Consider the following 17,597-nt stretch of genomic DNA (forward strand, 5'->3'; position numbering starts at 1 on the left):
TTCAGTATGTATAAAGTTTTTAACAACCTCTTCTGCATTTTCATTTTCAGGATCTCGAGACTCCTCAATGCCATTAAAAATGAGGTTATATTTCATTGAGTGAGCCTGCATTTCAAGAAGTTTTTCCTGTAGCATACCATTTTCAAACACAAGTTTATCTCTTTCAGTTTCTAAGCCAGACACCCTGTTTTCAACTAAATTATAATGGAATTCCTCATTAGTTAATCTATCTGATTGCTGTTTTAAATCATGCCTTATATCTTTTATTTCACAGTTCATTTTGGTAAAATGTGATTCCATAGCTGACACTCTGGCAATAAGTTCATCTAGCTTATCAAGTTTATTCAACCTTGTATTCATGAAGTTTATGGTTTCTAGAATTGTTTGTAGTGTGGAACTATCACATGTAGATATGGGTTGCTGATGAGTAGGTTGTGGAACTTGAAGAGAGTTATGTATAGGCAAATTTGGTACACTTGGGCCTGGCAGATGTTGAGTCATGTTGAACATGGGTGTAGTAGAAAAATTGCTTATAGGTGTGCTATGTTGCTGTTGTTGAATGGAGGGATGAAACATGGTTGGATTGGTACTTCTAACATCGTAAATAGACTCATTTGCATTCGCAATGACTTGAGATAGCTCGGGTGAACTAATGTTTACATTCGGTATGGGCGCCGCCATATTGCTATCGGGTGGGGTCTGAGTACTTTTTGATTTCCTTTTTCTCTTACGTGCCATAGAATAAATCCACAAAAATGTCTCATTTGATATTCATATTGATAACAAAAGCACATGATGTTATAAGATAATAGATATCTAACCAAAAAAGTCTGATATATAAAACATATTGACGGAGATCTAACTCGTCCGTCCACTCACTTCGCCTCCATTTCTCCGGTTTTCACACCCTTATTACAATAGATAATTATGTATAGTCTTTTTCTGAATATTATCTAATTGTATTATGTAGTATCTAAAGATAAATTGTTCCTGAAGTATATTTATTGCTATAAAATATGTAACTTATTATAAAATAAAATAGATCTTTTCCAATCCTTTGTACTGATGCCTGGTAACAGAGGGAGATATTCCATGTGGATAGTTTGAATGCATTTTGAACTGTGCTTTTTGATGATGCTTTTTCCATATTAATATTTTTTCTCCTTGGGTGATAATTGAAACAACAATAATTTTTTCTAGTATTTATTAATTGATTTATGATATATTTCAATATTTATGAAAATAACAAGATTCACAAAAATTAACATAGAATGATAATAATGCACTATTACAGTATAAAACAAACAGTAAAATGTTCATACACTTCTACCCAAGGTGAATAAGCTGAGATGCTGCATCAGCATAATTGATAACTGTGATTTCCCCGTTGCGTAGTCTTTGTTTGAGTAGTTGCAGTCTGTTACTTCATTGGCTGACTGGATCTGCTTGAGATGAGTAATGAATGTGTAGATGTTCGGATGTGCCTGCTGTATTTGTTTCTTAATCTTGGAATGCCATCTCTCTAAGTGGTTAGTTGTTCTGGATTCATCATGGTCAAAGTGGTTCCAGATTTGCTGATCAGACTCTACCCACTGCGTTGTTACATAGTCTGTAAATGGTATTGTGTTGATGTTAATATTGGCATTTTCCAAGTCAGTCAAAGCATTAAACCACACATCTTCTACATTCTGCAGAGGAACTAAGGGTAGCACTGCTGCTCTGCGTACCAGTGTCTTGATGACTTCATTTTCTTTGTACTGTGTTTGTAGTCCTGATTGCTGTGTCTTCCTCCAAATACACTGCGTGAAATGAAAAATCACCCTCGAATTGCAATGTTAGGAAAGACAGTCTTCGCTGCATTGATTGTCGCAGTCTCGAAGTCCAGAACAAAAGTTGAAGACTGAAGTTGAAGTTGCTGGTTTGTGCAGTTGGTATGTACAATACTAAAAAAACCTTCTGTAAACGTCTTCACTCTTGCCAGGGAGTAGACCATAAGCAAGAGGATACATCTGACCATTTACTTTGCCATGAATTGTGTAGAGTTGAGTAAATACAGAAGGGCAGGTGAAGAATGTACCATCTCCAAAGATGGTGTCGTTATTGGCTAATAGTTGAAGATTCTGTTGCGTTGCGAAGACCAATATGCGTTGTCCATTGTTGTCATCTGCAAGAAGGAACTGTTCACCAGCTGATGTTTGGGTCCATTGACCTTGTAAATCAATGTCGTTGGTTTATGTTGGCAACTTTGGTAGTAGACGGGAACGTTGTCTATAAAGTATGCTTCTAGAAGACTGGAATGTTGGTAGTTTTTCAACCATATTTTGTACTTCTTCATTCCATTCAGGTGTTCTCAATTTTGCTACCTCTTCATCATAGAGTTTTGGTACAGCTGTTGCTTCTTCTCTACATCTTTTTTTGATTGTGTTTAACACCTTTGCTGCCTCTAACTTATATGGCTCTGCTCTGTGGTTGTGTTGAATGTTGTAACCTACTGGTATGTTGTTTAAGGTTCTTATAGTAGCTGGGCATGTTCTGACAGCACACCGCCAGTAAACCCTTTCTTCACGACGATTCTTTACCTGGAAACGGTAATTGTTGTGAACAAGACTTTGTCCACCTCTACTGTTCTCTATGAATTCTATGTTTAGCTGTGCATTAGCCATTTTGACTTTGATTCAAGTTGACATTTTTACTTTCTATATATACCTCTTTTGAGATGTGTTCACATTGATTTCAACAAGCTGAAGTGGCATGTTGCTCATAAGCAAGCCCACTTAGAAAGAAATTGATTAGCCAGTGGTCAGTTATTAAAAGTTATTATATGACTGCTGGTTTAATTAGTTAAAATAATTAACTTCACTTATTATTTTTATTATTATTATTATTTTTTTAATTCCAATCAAAAATATGTATCTACATGTATATGACTAGATGGTGATAGTGGAGTACTAGAAAAAGACTAAAACTTTGTCAAAACACTAATTAATTATTTGTTGTTATAAGAATGTTGGACAACTGGGAATATAGTTTTTTTTCAAATGTGGGACAAATGGGAATAAACCGTATAATCAAACCAATTTATAAAAACAAGGGAAACCCCCTTGACCCAAATAATTTTAGAGCGATAACTCTAATTAGCTGTCTCGGGAAGCTTTTCACTTGTATTCTGAATACCAGATTGAATTTGTTCTCGAATGAATTGAACATACTTTCTGAAAAGCAAGCCGGTTTCAGAAGGGGTTACTCAACACTTGACAACATTTTCGCTCTACATTCACTGATAGAATTATATTTTTCGTTTGGAAAAAAGCTTTTTTTGCACATTTGTTGATTTTAGAAAAGCATTTGATACTGTTTGGAGGGATGGGTTATGGTTAAAACTGAAAATTTCTGAAATTAAGGGAAAGTGCTTTAGGGTGATATATGTATAATGATATAAAATCTTGTGTCGAGTATAGTGGGAGTCGGTCAGACTTTTCTCCCTGCCTTACCGGGGTGAGGCAGGGAGAAAATCTATCACCTTTCTTGTTTGCGATTTTTCTAAATGATCTGGAAGACTATTTTAGTCAGCTCAACGGATTACCACTTGAAATTGTACAAAGAAAATTAGAAGAGGAGATCCACATTTTTTTTTATAAAATATTTGTTATTCTGTATGCTGATGATACTATTATTTTATCAGAAACAAAGGAAAGCATGCAAAATTCTTTGAACATTTTTAATTCTTATTGTGAATCTTGGAAGCTCCAAGTCAATACAAATAAAACTAAAGTTATGATTTTTAGCAAGAGAAAAGTTAGACAAAATATGGAGTTCTATTTAAGTGGCGAAAAATTGGAAATTGTTGATACTTATACCTATCTTGGTGTGATATTTAAATATAATGGTTGTTTTATTGAGACAAAAAAAAAAAAAAAAACAACAAAAAAAAAAAAAAACTCGTAGAACAGGCTAATAAAGCCCTTTATAGTATTTATGGGTTAGTTCAAAATGAACGTATACCAATCGATTTACAGCTAAAATTATTTGATTGTATGATTGAACCGATTCTACTTTATGGTTCAGAAGTATGGGGTTATGAGGACTTGTATTTAATTGAATTTAAAGTTTTGCAAGAGGATTTTGAGAGTACGAAATACTACGCCAAATTTCATGGTTTACGGGGAATTGGGAAGATTTCCATTAGAATTGCGTGTTAAACTTAGGATAGTTTCTTTTTGGATAAAATTATTACAATGTGAAGGTAAACTGAGTAATATTTTATATAGACTGATGTTTTTTCTTCAAGAAAACGGTGTCTATAATTTTCGATGGATACAATTTATTAAACAAATATTTAATGATATTGGTATGAGTGAGGTATACACGAACCAATTTTCATATGTAAGCATTAAGCATGCTCAAATTACCCTACAGGATCAATTTATTCAAAAATGGTTCAGTGATATTCAACTAGCTTCCCGTGGCGAATTTTACTCTCTAGTCAAGAACTCCTTTGGTATTGAACAATACCTGCCGAAATTATCGGATTCATACAGAGTGTGGATTACAAAGATGGGGACATCTAATTTACATCTTCCGATCGAAACTGGTAGATGGTCTGGTATCTCCAGACATGAACGTATCTGTAAATTATGTAACCAAACCGTTGGTGATGAGTTCCATATTCTTTTCTGTTGCACGAATGATAAAATTGTCAAAATAAGGGGAAAATATTTACCAAAATACTACTACATAAATCCGAATACTAAGAAAATGGAAGGTCTCCTATCATTTTGTAATATCCCTGTGTTGAGATCGTTATCAGTATTTATTAGAAATGTTTCTACTTTATTGTAACTGAAATGATTATATGTTCATTGTACTATTGTATGTATGTTTTATGCTCGTTTCGTTGTTGTTTGTAAAACTATTATATACTATTGACCTCATATAACGCATATTTATGTATGTGTCTGAGTGTATTCATTAAATCTGAATCTGAAATCTACTGATGACGCCGTTCACCTACTGAATTATCAAACTCCATTTAGAAATGATCGTGGACATGGTAAAAGTGGGGGATGCGTCATTATCTATGTAAGGGATAACTTGAGTGCACTAAGAAGGCATGACTTAGAGGAGGATGGTCTGGAGGGTATTTGGTTGCAGTTAAAACTTAATGGTAAGAAGGTCCTGTTCTCCACTTTTTATATTCCTCCAAATAACAACATCGATATCTTGGGAAAATTAGAAACATCCTTAGAAAAGGCATGTGAGGACAATAGTATTGATTATACTCTGGTCACGGGTGATTTTAACGACAATCAATTAGATCCTCAGAAACAAAAGGTAAAATCTATGCTCACTAAATTCAGTTTATCTCAACTAATCGATGAACCGACGCACTTTACGGAAAGTTCTTAATCTTTGTTAGACTTGATTATTACTAACAATATTCATAGTCTAGTCTACTCCGGGGTTGGCCCACCGCTTATTGACCAAATTCGATACCATTGTCCTGTAATTGGATTTATAAATTGCCCCAAAATACACTCGAAGTCATTTAAGCGTAAGGTCTGGATGTATGACCAAGGAAATTTTGAAGATTTCAATAATATTCTACGTCGAGTAGACTGGGACACTTTTTTGAAACGGAAGATATTGATTTTATAACCAATAAAATTACGAAGAGTATTATAGAAGCAGCCGACGCTGCTATTCCTAACAGAATTATTACGGTTCGCAAGGGTAGTCCGCGTTGGCTTACTAGCGATATACGGAAAAAACATTCGTAAAAAAAACAGAATTCATAGAAAGGCGAAAAAATATAATCGCGACTCTGATTGGGCAAAATTTCGAAGGATTCGTAATATTGTGAATAGTATGGTGCGATCAGCAAAAGACAGCCATAATAATGAATTGATTAGTAAACTTGTCAATGGAAACCCGTCTAATACCAATTGGTGGCATACTGTTAACCAAATATCTGGGATTAAAGGGGTGGAATCTAGTTTTCCACCGCTGATAAAGGGGGATAATGTTATATTTGACGATTTCGACAAGGCAAATGAGTTTAATAATTATTTTGCATCTCAAGCCATGGTCGATGACTCTAATAAGAATCTTCCAGATTTTCCGTGCAACGCCGAGAGTAAGTTTGATAGCATTATACTCAATGAAAATGAAATTGAGGATGTGCTGTCAGTTTTTTACTCGTCGAAGACTTCAGGTCCAGACCTTATCAGTCCAAGATTACTGAAAGAAGGTGCCACTGTTTTAAAGTATCCATTATGTAAACTTTTTAATATATCCCTACGTATTGGCATCTATCCTTCTGGTTGGAAAAAAGCGAATGTTACTCCCGTTTACAAAAGTAAGGCTCCAAACGAGGTAGAAAACTATCGCCCTATATCCCTGCTTAGTGCTGTCTCTAAGTACATGGAGCGTTGTGTATATAAACATGTCCATAATTATTTGCTTATTAATAGTTTATTGACAAAACACCAGTCTGGATTTTCTAAGGGGACTCGGCAATTAATCAACTTATAGATATTTCAAATAACTTTGGGAAAGCTTTGGATAGTGGAAAAGAAATTAGGGTAGTATTCTGTGATGTCAGTAAGGCCTTCGATAGGGTTTGGCACAAGGGTCTTCTCTTTAAACTTATGCATCTGGGAATTTCGGGTAAACTACTGGATTGGTTCAAAAACTATCTTTCAGGGAGGGTTCAAAAGGTTGTTTTAAACGGTTTACACTCAGAGTGGCAACCAGTAGAAGCTGAGGTTCCTTAGGGATCTATACTTGGCCCTTGTTATTTCTTATTTTCATTAATGATATTATTACAGAAATTAATTCTGTCATTAAGCTTTTTGCGGATGATACTACCTTATATATGGTGGTTGACAACCCAAAAGAATCCGCTACTATTCTGAATGGGGATACTGAGAAAATAAACAAATGGGCATCTACATGGTTGGTTACATTTAACCCACATAAAACAGAATCACTTGTTGTATCTAGAAAACTGAATAAACCTGATCATCCTCCACTCGTTATGGCTAATCAACAGATAAAAAATGTTTCTAGTCACAAACACCTCGGTGTCATTTTCTCCAGTGATGGTCTATGGCACAGTCATATAGATTATGTCGTTGCTAAAGCCTATAAGAGATTGAATATTTTGAAAAAAATAAAGTTTTTGCTTAATCGGTTTACACTGGAAAACAATTATATCTCTTTTATACGCCCCATCCTAGAGTATGCGGATGTAATCTGGGGTACAAAAAATTTAGGTCTGATAGATAAAGTTGAAAATATCGAACTCGAAGCAGCTAGGATAGTTACATGAGGGACCAAATTGACCTCACACCAAAATCTGTACACCAAAACTCATTGGGAAAAACTGACGGACAGACGAAAAAATCACAGACTGCTGTTATTCCACAAGATGTTAAGTGGGAAAACACCGCAATATCTGACAGATCTAATACCAGATACTGTTGGAGTTCTACACAACCACAACACGCGTCAGACAAACAATATCCAGGAAGTGAGAACAAGAACAAATTTTTATTCAGATTATTTTCTTCCGTTTACAGTAAAAGACTGGAATACTTTGCCTTCCGAGTTACGAAATTCTGAATCTGTTGCCTCCTTTAAACGTCAATTGTAAAATCAAAATAGAAAGATCCCATCTTACTATTACTCTGGTTGTAGACTTGGTCAGATCCTACATGCACGTCTCAGAATGCATTGCAGTTCCTTAAATGAGCATCTTTTCCTTAAACATCTATCTGACTCACCAAGATGTATTTGTGGGCAAATAGAAACAGTTGAACATTACACCTTACACTGTCAAAGATATGCTAATATAAGACAAGATATGTTTAATGCCATGACAGATTGTAATATCAATGTTAGGATTGATACGAGCTTATTTATTTTTGGATCTATGCAGCTATCTGATGAACAAAACTCTATGGTTTTTAAGCTTTTCCAGAAATTCATTCTGAAAAGTATAAGGTTTAACACATAACTTAATTGTTATTGATACTCATACATTTATACATTTATTTACTTAAAAAAAAATTATTAAATTTTTTTTTTATTCCTCTTCTCTTGGAAATTTAATGATTATTCTAATATATACATTTCTTTTTGTAATTGTTTTCCTTCACTTTATTTTTCAACTGAATTCTTTATAAGCTCTTATACTGTGCTATATTTTATTCAATGTATTTGTCATTTGAGCATGCAAAAAAATGTCAATAATATCATGCTGGTTCTTATGGAGACAGATTTATAAAAGCATAACTATGCTTGTTTCTGGATCCTATATCTATTATATTTGTATGTATGTTATCACATTTATGATTATATGAAATAAAATAAGTTTAAACTAACCAAAACCATACAAACAAAGTAACAAAAGCAAATAAGCAACTCGGACTCTACCAAAAACTGGGAGCATGGACCAGGTGCACCGGCAAGACAAGCGTCCTCCGCATTTCCAGAAACACCCGCCGAATTGCTCATAAAAAGTCAAGTCCGGGATAGGCAAACGAGGAAAGGAAAACCATGACCCGTTGAATAAATCAGTTTTCATGGTGCAGATGGATGCACCACAACGATCCACGAGTTCATGATGACGACCATTAAACTTCTGCAGAGATGACTTCAATCCCGTAGCAACATAACCCTGTTCCAGAAGCCCATCTGTCAGAGTTCTAGCAAGACACAATAAGTCTGCGTAGCTTCGGCAAGATCTGGCATAACGTATGAGTTGTGATATGAACACTCCATACGCAGGTGCTGAAGGGATGTTGCCACAATTGAAAGGAAAGTTGACAATTTTGAATGAAAAGTCATCACGTTTGTCGTAAAGTCTGGTCAATAGTTTTCCTTTACCATCGATTTCTATGTGTAGGTCAAGATATGAGGCTGACTTCATATTGTCTGTAGTATCCTTTATCTCAAGTTCTTTGGGGTAGATGAGAAGTATCAAATCCCCAAAATTAGGATTGTGTAAAGATAATACGTCATCTATATAGCGGAAACTGAGATCAAAAGATCTAGCCAAACGATATTCTTTCTTTCGGATCAGATCACCTATAAAGTCAGCCTCATAAGAGTGAAGGAATATGTCAGCAAGTAAAGGAGCACAATATTTCCCATTGGAATGCCGACCGTTTGTTGAAAAACACGTCCACCACACTGGACAAATATGTTGTCGATTAAAAATTCCAGCATGTTGTAAACATCTTCCCCTGTATATTTGGAAGATGATTTGGAATTATTTGTAACAAAGTATTAGGAATCTCCACCAAGAACTATATATTTGTATCTAGGTGTACAACCTCCCCTGGAAAAAACAACGATGTATCATGTCTTTAAGTCGGGACTCCAACCGAGCATGGGGAACAGAAATATACAGTATTGAAAAACCACAGGTTTTAATGCTATTATATTCAGATAATAGTCTTGAACCGATTGTCTCCAAAAGATCTCTCGAATCCCCCAGGATCCACAATGAATCAATACCACCACGGGAGCAACAAGTGTTGTGGCAGGACTACAGATTCTCTCAGACATCTGTGACTATAGAAGTTGAAAGTTTTGAAAGAGGTTTGGTGGTACATTTTGCAGATCCAGCCATAAAACGTTGTTTGTATGGATTCTTGTGGAGTTTAGGAATCCAGTAAATAGACGGTAAATCACAATCATCGTCCTTGGTATAAAGACCAAAAGAGGATAGCACAGATGTATGGTTTTCCACAATCTCTTCTTTGGAGAGTGTGGTAGCAGCATAGGTCTTATAACAGCTATTATTTTCTACGTCTACCTCTGATAATAAATATTGGATGTAAAACGTTTTGCAGACAAAAACAATGTTGTTGTGGGCTTTGTCTGCTGGTACGACAACATACATGTCATGTATAGTAGACAATGTTTTTTCTACATCGGGGTCTTAGAAAACCGATGTAGCCTTGGCACTCATTGACCTACTTAAAACTTTCATTCGTTTCAAAATTAAAGACCTCACGGCCTTTAACCACTCTGACAGAGAATCAATGTCTTCTTGTTCTTGGACTTGGAAGCACATCCTTCCAAGTCAGGGTTTGAGGGAGCGAAGGTGGACTCAAAACCCTGACTTGGGAGGACAGGCAACATGTTTTACTTGCGCAGTAGGGAGATTGCCGTACAAAAGTGTTTTAATAAGAAAATATAGTACATTTATAAAAAAAAAAAAAAACAAAACAAAAAACAAGCCCGGCTAACTTAAGACCTATTTTTCATCAGTAGCATCTATTAGTCAGGAAATAAAATTTGGATAATGCTATTTGGATATTGGTGTACATTTTTTACCCTACAGATTAAAAAACCCATTCATGTATACTGATTTCTAACAAAAACTTGAGCAAGTTATTCTTAAGTGAGCTTTGCTCTATCTATTTTTTTTCTGTTTGTAAAACACCATTTTTGCCTTAGGGCAATCACTCTATAAGGAATTATTATTTCGACCCGATGGAGACTTTTGAAAGTTTATAATATGTTTTTTTTTAAGACAATGGTTAAAAATGCAAAAAAAAACGTCAATTTCGTCTTTCAAGGGTAACACCTCTAATAAGGAGTTTCTTACAACTTAGACCCAAAAGAGACATTTTTTTCTATAATGGTTTTCACGATACAAGAAAATAGTTGTCAACAAAAACAAAAAAAAACCCAAACCAAATAACCCCTCCCCACTCCCCCCCCAAAGAAACATGGTTTTAGGTGATCTACCTACATGCAAAATATCAAAATTCAACATCGGAGTTACAGCCCGGAGAGAGTTGATAACGGACGGACGGATAGAGTAATCACTGTAAGGCGGCCGCCACTTTTCGTTGTGGGCTGAAAATAAGGAAACAATAATTCACACTAAAATTACCACAAATGAAAGGAAAATTGACAATACGTAATGAGTTATCGCGTTTGTCGAATAGTTTGGTCATGAGTGTTTCCTCTATAATAGTAGGTAAGGTAACGATGCTCACTTCATAGTGTCCATAGTGTCTTTTATCTGAAGTCCTTTGTGTAGATTCCTGAAACTTGGATTGTTTAAAGAGAAAAAGTCATCTTTGTAGCGAAAGTTGAGATCGAAGCAAAGTTTTGGTCGTTCCCTACGCGGGAGTCGAACTTGTACCGCAATGACATCTATGGCAGCACTGCTTGCACATAGTTCAGCACCCTAGACCACTTGGCCATATAAAATACCTTCGCTGGCCGGGGCATTCCTCCTCGTTGGATAAATCTAGGATTGCAACTTAGTACACAATGTATGGTAGTACTGGACAGCTTATCTAGTTGTTATGTAAGATAGAATATTTTACATACGTCTCAGAATGTGACGACTGTTCGTTACACTGCTCCATCAGATCAAATTGATACATGGGTTAATAACATACGCATAGAGGGGTCTGAAAAATTCCCAACAATGTTGGAACTGTCCAATTTGCGAAGCAAATTTTCGGTCGTTCCCTCCGCGACAACAATGGCGACACCGCCTGCACGAAGCCCAGGGCCATAGATCACTCGACCAGCTAATAGGCTCTTTCGCTGGCCGGGTCACTTCTCCTCGTAGGATAAATCTAGGGCTGTAATTTCGTATACGATGTATGGTAGTACTGAACAGCTCATCACATAAACAATATATTTATACAAACATTGTCATGTCTATATCACAGGCCCTTGGGACCAGGATTTTATTTTTCACAAAAAATATAATTAAATCATTTTGTTTCCACATTTGAGTTAATATGTGTGTTCTGATACAGGTCCGCTGTTTATACTATGCCCGGTTGTTTGTCTATCTCCTTCTCTGGACGAAAAACTGGACATAATATAAATAGCAAGCGCACCTTATGAGAACACACATAATAACTCAAATATGGAAACACAATAATCAATTCTTTGTGAAAATAAATCCTGGTCCCAAGGGCCAGTTATCTATATTTCATAAAAAAAAAAAAAAAAACAAAAATGAAAACACATATTTCAATGTAATTTACAGCTGTACAAGTATTCATATTACTGAATATTATGCAGGGTGAGTCGGCATTCACACTAGCAGTTAATCCCGTTAAATACCAGCATCAATGATCATAAAACATCAATGTATAAAGGACAAATTTCCCAAAACTCTGTTTTCTTATATTTAGATGAAGCTTAAACCAAAGTCAATAAACTAGTCACAATTTCATGGCAAGTGCTGGAATAATTTTTGAGTAAAGCTCTAAAAACGGAAATTATTCCATTTTTGTAAAAATAGTCCTATAACTATAAAATGCCTAATCCGAAAAATATAAAAAATAATCTATCTAGCTTACATCAACAGAAGTAAACATTTCATAAAAGTTTCATGAAAAATTAAAGGAAGCATTTCCAAGTTTTTTATGCAGATGCATATGAATTCCTTTCACTTTTATGAATGATATCCCATAATTTGATAAAATGATAAGCGGGGCGAAGCTAGATACGCCCGTAGAGGCTGAACATTTGAATAGATTGGACAAATATGGGCACAAAATTCAAACTCAATACAGGTCTGCATTTTAATTGTGATTCGATGCTTGACACAGGAGTAGATACTGACAAGAATGGAGCTGGTCAAATAACTTAAATACTTGCAATAAGACCTATAAACATACCAAAGATAGATATACAGTAAGACAGACAATATGATTTCTATGTATCCCAATTTTTGAATGATATGTCTATAATAGATAATTAGCCCCGTGCAGGTCCGGGTGTCAAAAGAATAGGCCTGCAGCAGCGCTAAGCTTGTCGTAAAAGGCGACTAAATAGTGCTCAGAACCCTAGCCGGGGGCTAGGGCGCTCTGCCCACAGAGCAACTGGGATGTGTGCCCCAGGTGGTGAAATGGGGTACCCCTGGCGTGTTACATGCTGGGGTTGTCAGGCTGTGGTACGGAAAGCCTGACCGCAAACCATAGTGGTGCACCGTGTTGGGAAAGATGCCACGTTCCTCGCACGTTAAAGAATCCTACTGTGGTATTCTCCCGGAGTAGGAACCACAGGGCTCCGCCACAAAAAGCTAAATTGCCCGACCCTACCCACCTCTCCCTATTTCTAGTGGCAATCAAAATTTGTCGACCTCATTGCCCCTGTGTCCCATCCCTTTTTCATTTCATCATTATTTCATGTTCATTTTATCATTAATTTCATGTTCATCGTCTGAATATAGCTGAAATATTGCTGCTCGGACGTTAAACCCAAACAAACAAACTAACAAAATAATAGATAATTATCGAAGCCTAAATGTCATGGCATTTGGTGGAAGTGATTTGGAGTTATGAATGAAGTCCGATAACTGGAACATGTTTAATCCGAAATATTTTAATTTGATGAGAAACCTGCCATTTGATTGGTTTGTTGACAAAATCAACAATGTTTCAATTGTATAAACTAACTTGCTATTTAGGCAATGCCCACCTTTTACGGAACTACATTTTGTTTGTCAACATCCGAAACAACGTTTTCAGTCACACTGTAACGTTGGAACGTTTTTGTGACAATAAATTATTAACTAACTTTCTGTCCGCCGAGTTCATGTCAAATTCCTGCTTTAATAAATGTGTCTTCAATTTTGGAAAATAACAGAACATTTTCCAGTGATGAAACGACTGCGTCTTGCCGCTGATTTTTAAAATGGCGGCCAACTTGTTGACTAGAATTACTACACGGGGGGGAAAATTAAAGTTGCTGTTTACTCAGTGTAAATAAAAGTGATGGATATATCATTTTTTTTTTAATTTTTAATTAAAATTTAATGAATGTATTCAATTTCTGATTAGTTTATACGCTATAACATAATTTGGGTCCGTTTACGCTGAAAAAATAATCCGCTTTAAAATTAAATTTAAGTAAAAAGTTCAGTGTTCAGAGTGCTTCCATGGATTACTTTATATCCCATTGCCACATAAACACTTAATGATCGAGTCAATGTGCTAGCATGCTTCTTAAATCCCTTGTAGACAGGGGCAATTTACGAAAAATAGCCTTGAAAAGGGCTTTTTTTCACCCTTTGACCTCGTTAAATAACACTATAACAATAAAGTTGAAAATGATAGCACTTTCCGTATATCCGTTATATCCTTCATTTCGTGCATTATAAAGCTAGAACACCGTTGCTTCTATGAGATAATTCAGGGGTAGATCAAGGATTTTAGATAAGGGAGGTGCACATAAAATTTTTTTTGTGGTTAAATTTTTGAAATATTCTTCTGGAGTGGGTGCAACGTTGATATCTATTGTGGTAAAATTAGCGATAAATTAAAGTTTCAACCTAAAACCGCCTAAATCTACCCCTGACATCCCATGCTTTGCAAATTTTAGGAGGGAGGGGGGCGCAGGCCCGCCACGCCTCCGTAATTCGTCTTTGTGGATATAAACCACTAAAATCCCCAAAAAATCTTTCGTAACACAGTGTTAGCCAATTATTTGCACGATATGAGTATTATACTTGGTTTAATTTTCTTTTTCGTGCTAATTAACACATATACTCAATACTGATAGACCCGGTTTGCACTCATATATGTGTAATACATGACGGACTGAGGTGTTTCTTAGCGTCCTTTGCTATCGTTCGGGTGTAAAGCATCAACGTATTTACAGTCCCCGGGCATAGTCAAACTCCTGAATATGGGTCATTGTGTATTCCGGGAAATTAGTTGTCATGTGACCACGTTCATTCGTTAAATTCATTAAATGCCTATTGTAACATGAGTCTTCTTTTTTCCTTTGATCTTTTTATGGAATAACATAGAGACGACAAGCATGTACCAAAATGTATGCTCTAAATTGAAGCAACCAATTAATATTGCATGAAAGGTCACATGGGCCTATATAATGCAATGAGGAAACAGCCATGAAATAACCAAAACACTAAAACCAATATTGCATGGGTAAGCTCCGCCTCTTTGGGAAAAGATTACGCCTACAAAAAAGCACACATACAAATGTCAATTTTATTAGGTTTCATACAATAAAATACAAATCTTTAAATCTCTGCAGGTTTTCTTTGCCAGACAGAGAACAAAAAATATGTCTACTCATTAATTTAAAGATAGAACCGAAAAAATACACATTTCTTTACTTTTGAAACATATTAGCAAAAAAAACAACCCCCAAGTTGAACATAATGTATCGAAATGAAATCCCTTTTTGCCACAAATTTTCTTCGTCTTGTAGACTGAGGGGATCGGCTCTTTTCACTTTTGTTCCGAACCCTTTCGATAACAGTTCTTTCATCCGAGAATCAAGGACGCGTCTGAAAGTAACAAATCTCAAGTCTTTTTCATCCAGAAAATTCTTATCATTCACGTTCATATCCTTGCAATAGCGCAATAATCCACATATGCTATAGAGTGATTTTGGGGGATATTCCTCGCCTTTCTTGTTACGCACTTCAATCACGAAACGTTGTAGCCAGTGGTTCATTTCGGCAGCTTCAAGCATGTGTATGTCAGCAATATTATCGCCATGTTTAGATCTTGCGATTCTCCATTCATTAAAAACACCAATAGACCACTTTGTGTTCTTTTTGGTGTTTGCGTTCGTTTGAGACGATATCAGCTTTTCTATATCCTCATCTGAAACGGGTGCGATGAAACGCTCCGGTTCGACATTCTCATCTTTGAAGTCGGTTAGTAAGAAATCTCCAAGCCCAAACGTGCCCAAGTGGTAATAATCCACAGCTTGCGAAACACTCATGTCATAAAATGGTTCAATATTTTGATGAATTTGCGACAATCTAATATTCTCCTCTATTGTTGCCGACGCATCTGCTAATGATATATCTTCCTCGACATCTTGAAGAACCTGCAAAACAGTAAACAATCGTTTTAAAAAAATGAAATATCTATATTACCATAAATTAAGGGCCAATATAGGGCATATAAATGACATCACATCGGAGAAAAATTTTACCGATTTCCGATCAAAAGCACAGGTATTTTGGGCATGGACCCCCCCCCCCTTTTTGGGTCCCAAGGTAAAACAATAAAATCTTTTCACTTGCGGATCGTGTGGATAGTAGAAAAGGTATTGTAATCGACTGGTTATGGAGTTTTGAGACTTGTTATATGCCTACATATTGTAGAAAATTGTAAATATGGAAAAATAAATAGATTTTTTTACATTTGGGCCAAAAAAGGGGGTCCATGCCCCGAATAGTTGTGTTTAAAAGCCTTCAAAAAGACAATTAGCGTAAATCAGTCTAATTCAATTAAAAAATACACACCTGAGAGAGAACCAAACCATCGCTTTCTACATTTTCAATGTCAAGCCAATCTGGTAGAGAGAATGCGTCTGCCATACTGCCTACTGTGCGGGTTATTAGATTTTCCCGCCTAACGTTATTTTTTTCTGCACGGACTGTCATGGGCGTGTCATTCATGTTACAAATCATTTATAGCAACGCCTTCCTCGTTAGCCAAATAAACTTCTCACGCTGCGCGTTCGAAAGTTTATGTCTAACTCAGAATACTATGCTATAAATATAACATCAAGTGATTTCATGTCGATCGGTGACCCAGCGATTCAATTTGTAATATGTACGCTATATACAGCGTTGTATAGCATACAGCAGCATCTGTTGAATCTTTGACCCAGCAAAATACTTTTAGGGATAAAAACCAACACTTTTCAGTGCATGTAAGACAGATATTGATGCCAGTCAATTGATGAGAAATTTCGGAGGCCGAAAAAAAAAATAATGTTATGTTTCCGAGCACTATTCAAAATTTTGTAGGGTCGGTAGGTAGGGAGTTTTATTTTCATTTAATATTTTTGAAATGAAATAAGTCATAAAGATACAATGAAAACCAAATATGCAGACTAAACATGTAATAGACTTAGTCCACAGCCTAATCCCTTCTGGGATTCGGCGCATGAGTATTTTTTTGTTTAGACGGAGGTGGCAAAAACAAAAAAAATATCTCAAGTGCCGAATTCCAAAAAGGGATTATCCACGACCAAGAGCACGCTCATGGCATGTGTGTTGTCAATTTTCTTCTTTTTTTTTCTGAAAGACAATCGGCAGAATTTTTACTTTATTTTTTTATTCAAAATTTCAAATAAAAACTTACGAGAAGAAGGTCTGAAGGAAGGTCAGAAGGGTGACCAAAAACATGTTTAGCACTAAACGGATGGTCTATTTATTATTCCAGTAGTGCTAGAGATTGTCTAGCAAGCTTTTGTCTGACTTGGGTTGGGGTATGAAAGAACGGAATTCCAAACTCTTACTTCAATTGTCTATATTTATACAAATATAGATTCTAAAGAAAAGTGAATGACAGTGTTGTGAAGTTCTGAATGTACATACACATTATGTTAGTTATGAAACCAAATGATACTGGCAGTGCCTCTTGATATATTTTATACAGCTGTAAAACAAGTATAGTTTTTGTCCAAAGAAACATTTTTAGGCTACAAATGTATTTGACTATTTAGAGTTAAATATAAAATTGTTTGAACAAGATTAGTTGAAATATTGATTTTGAATTGTTAATTGTGAGTCAGTACCGATGGATTTAGCCTTAAAGTCCTTTTATACC

The 17,597-nt window shown here is 35.8% G+C and overlaps 1 protein-coding gene across 1 annotated transcript; it reads right to left on the minus strand.

Moving 5' to 3' along the window:
• Positions 1 to 15,118: 15,118 nt before the first annotated feature.
• On the minus strand, positions 15,119 to 16,719 carry LOC148619407 (uncharacterized). The gene is made up of 2 exons (XM_088579271.1): positions 16,283 to 16,719; positions 15,119 to 15,861 (listed from the first exon to the last, which is right to left on the minus strand). Exons 1-2 carry the CDS (start codon positions 16,448 to 16,450, stop codon positions 15,133 to 15,135), a joined length of 897 nt encoding a protein of 298 aa, XP_088435397.1. The 5' UTR covers positions 16,451 to 16,719; the 3' UTR covers positions 15,119 to 15,132.
• Between the last annotated feature and the right edge of the window lie 878 nt (positions 16,720 to 17,597).

The sequence above is a fragment of the Perna viridis genome, chromosome 4, assembly GCF_037379345.1.
Source record: "Perna viridis isolate PV_CMFRI_1.1 ecotype Kerala chromosome 4, ASM3737934v1, whole genome shotgun sequence".
Lineage (NCBI taxonomy): Eukaryota > Metazoa > Mollusca > Bivalvia > Mytilida > Mytilidae > Perna > Perna viridis.

Bases quoted from the DNA above. Each gene is read 5' to 3' on its own strand.
- LOC148619407 (XM_088579271.1), bottom strand. From the start codon at position 16,450: ATGATTTGTAACATGAATGACACGCCCATGACAGTCCGTGCAGAAAAA. The intron at 15,862-16,282 runs GTGTGTATTTTT...ACTGTTTTGCAG, and splicing joins ATGGTTTGGTTCTCTCTCAG to GTTCTTCAAGATGTCGAGGA.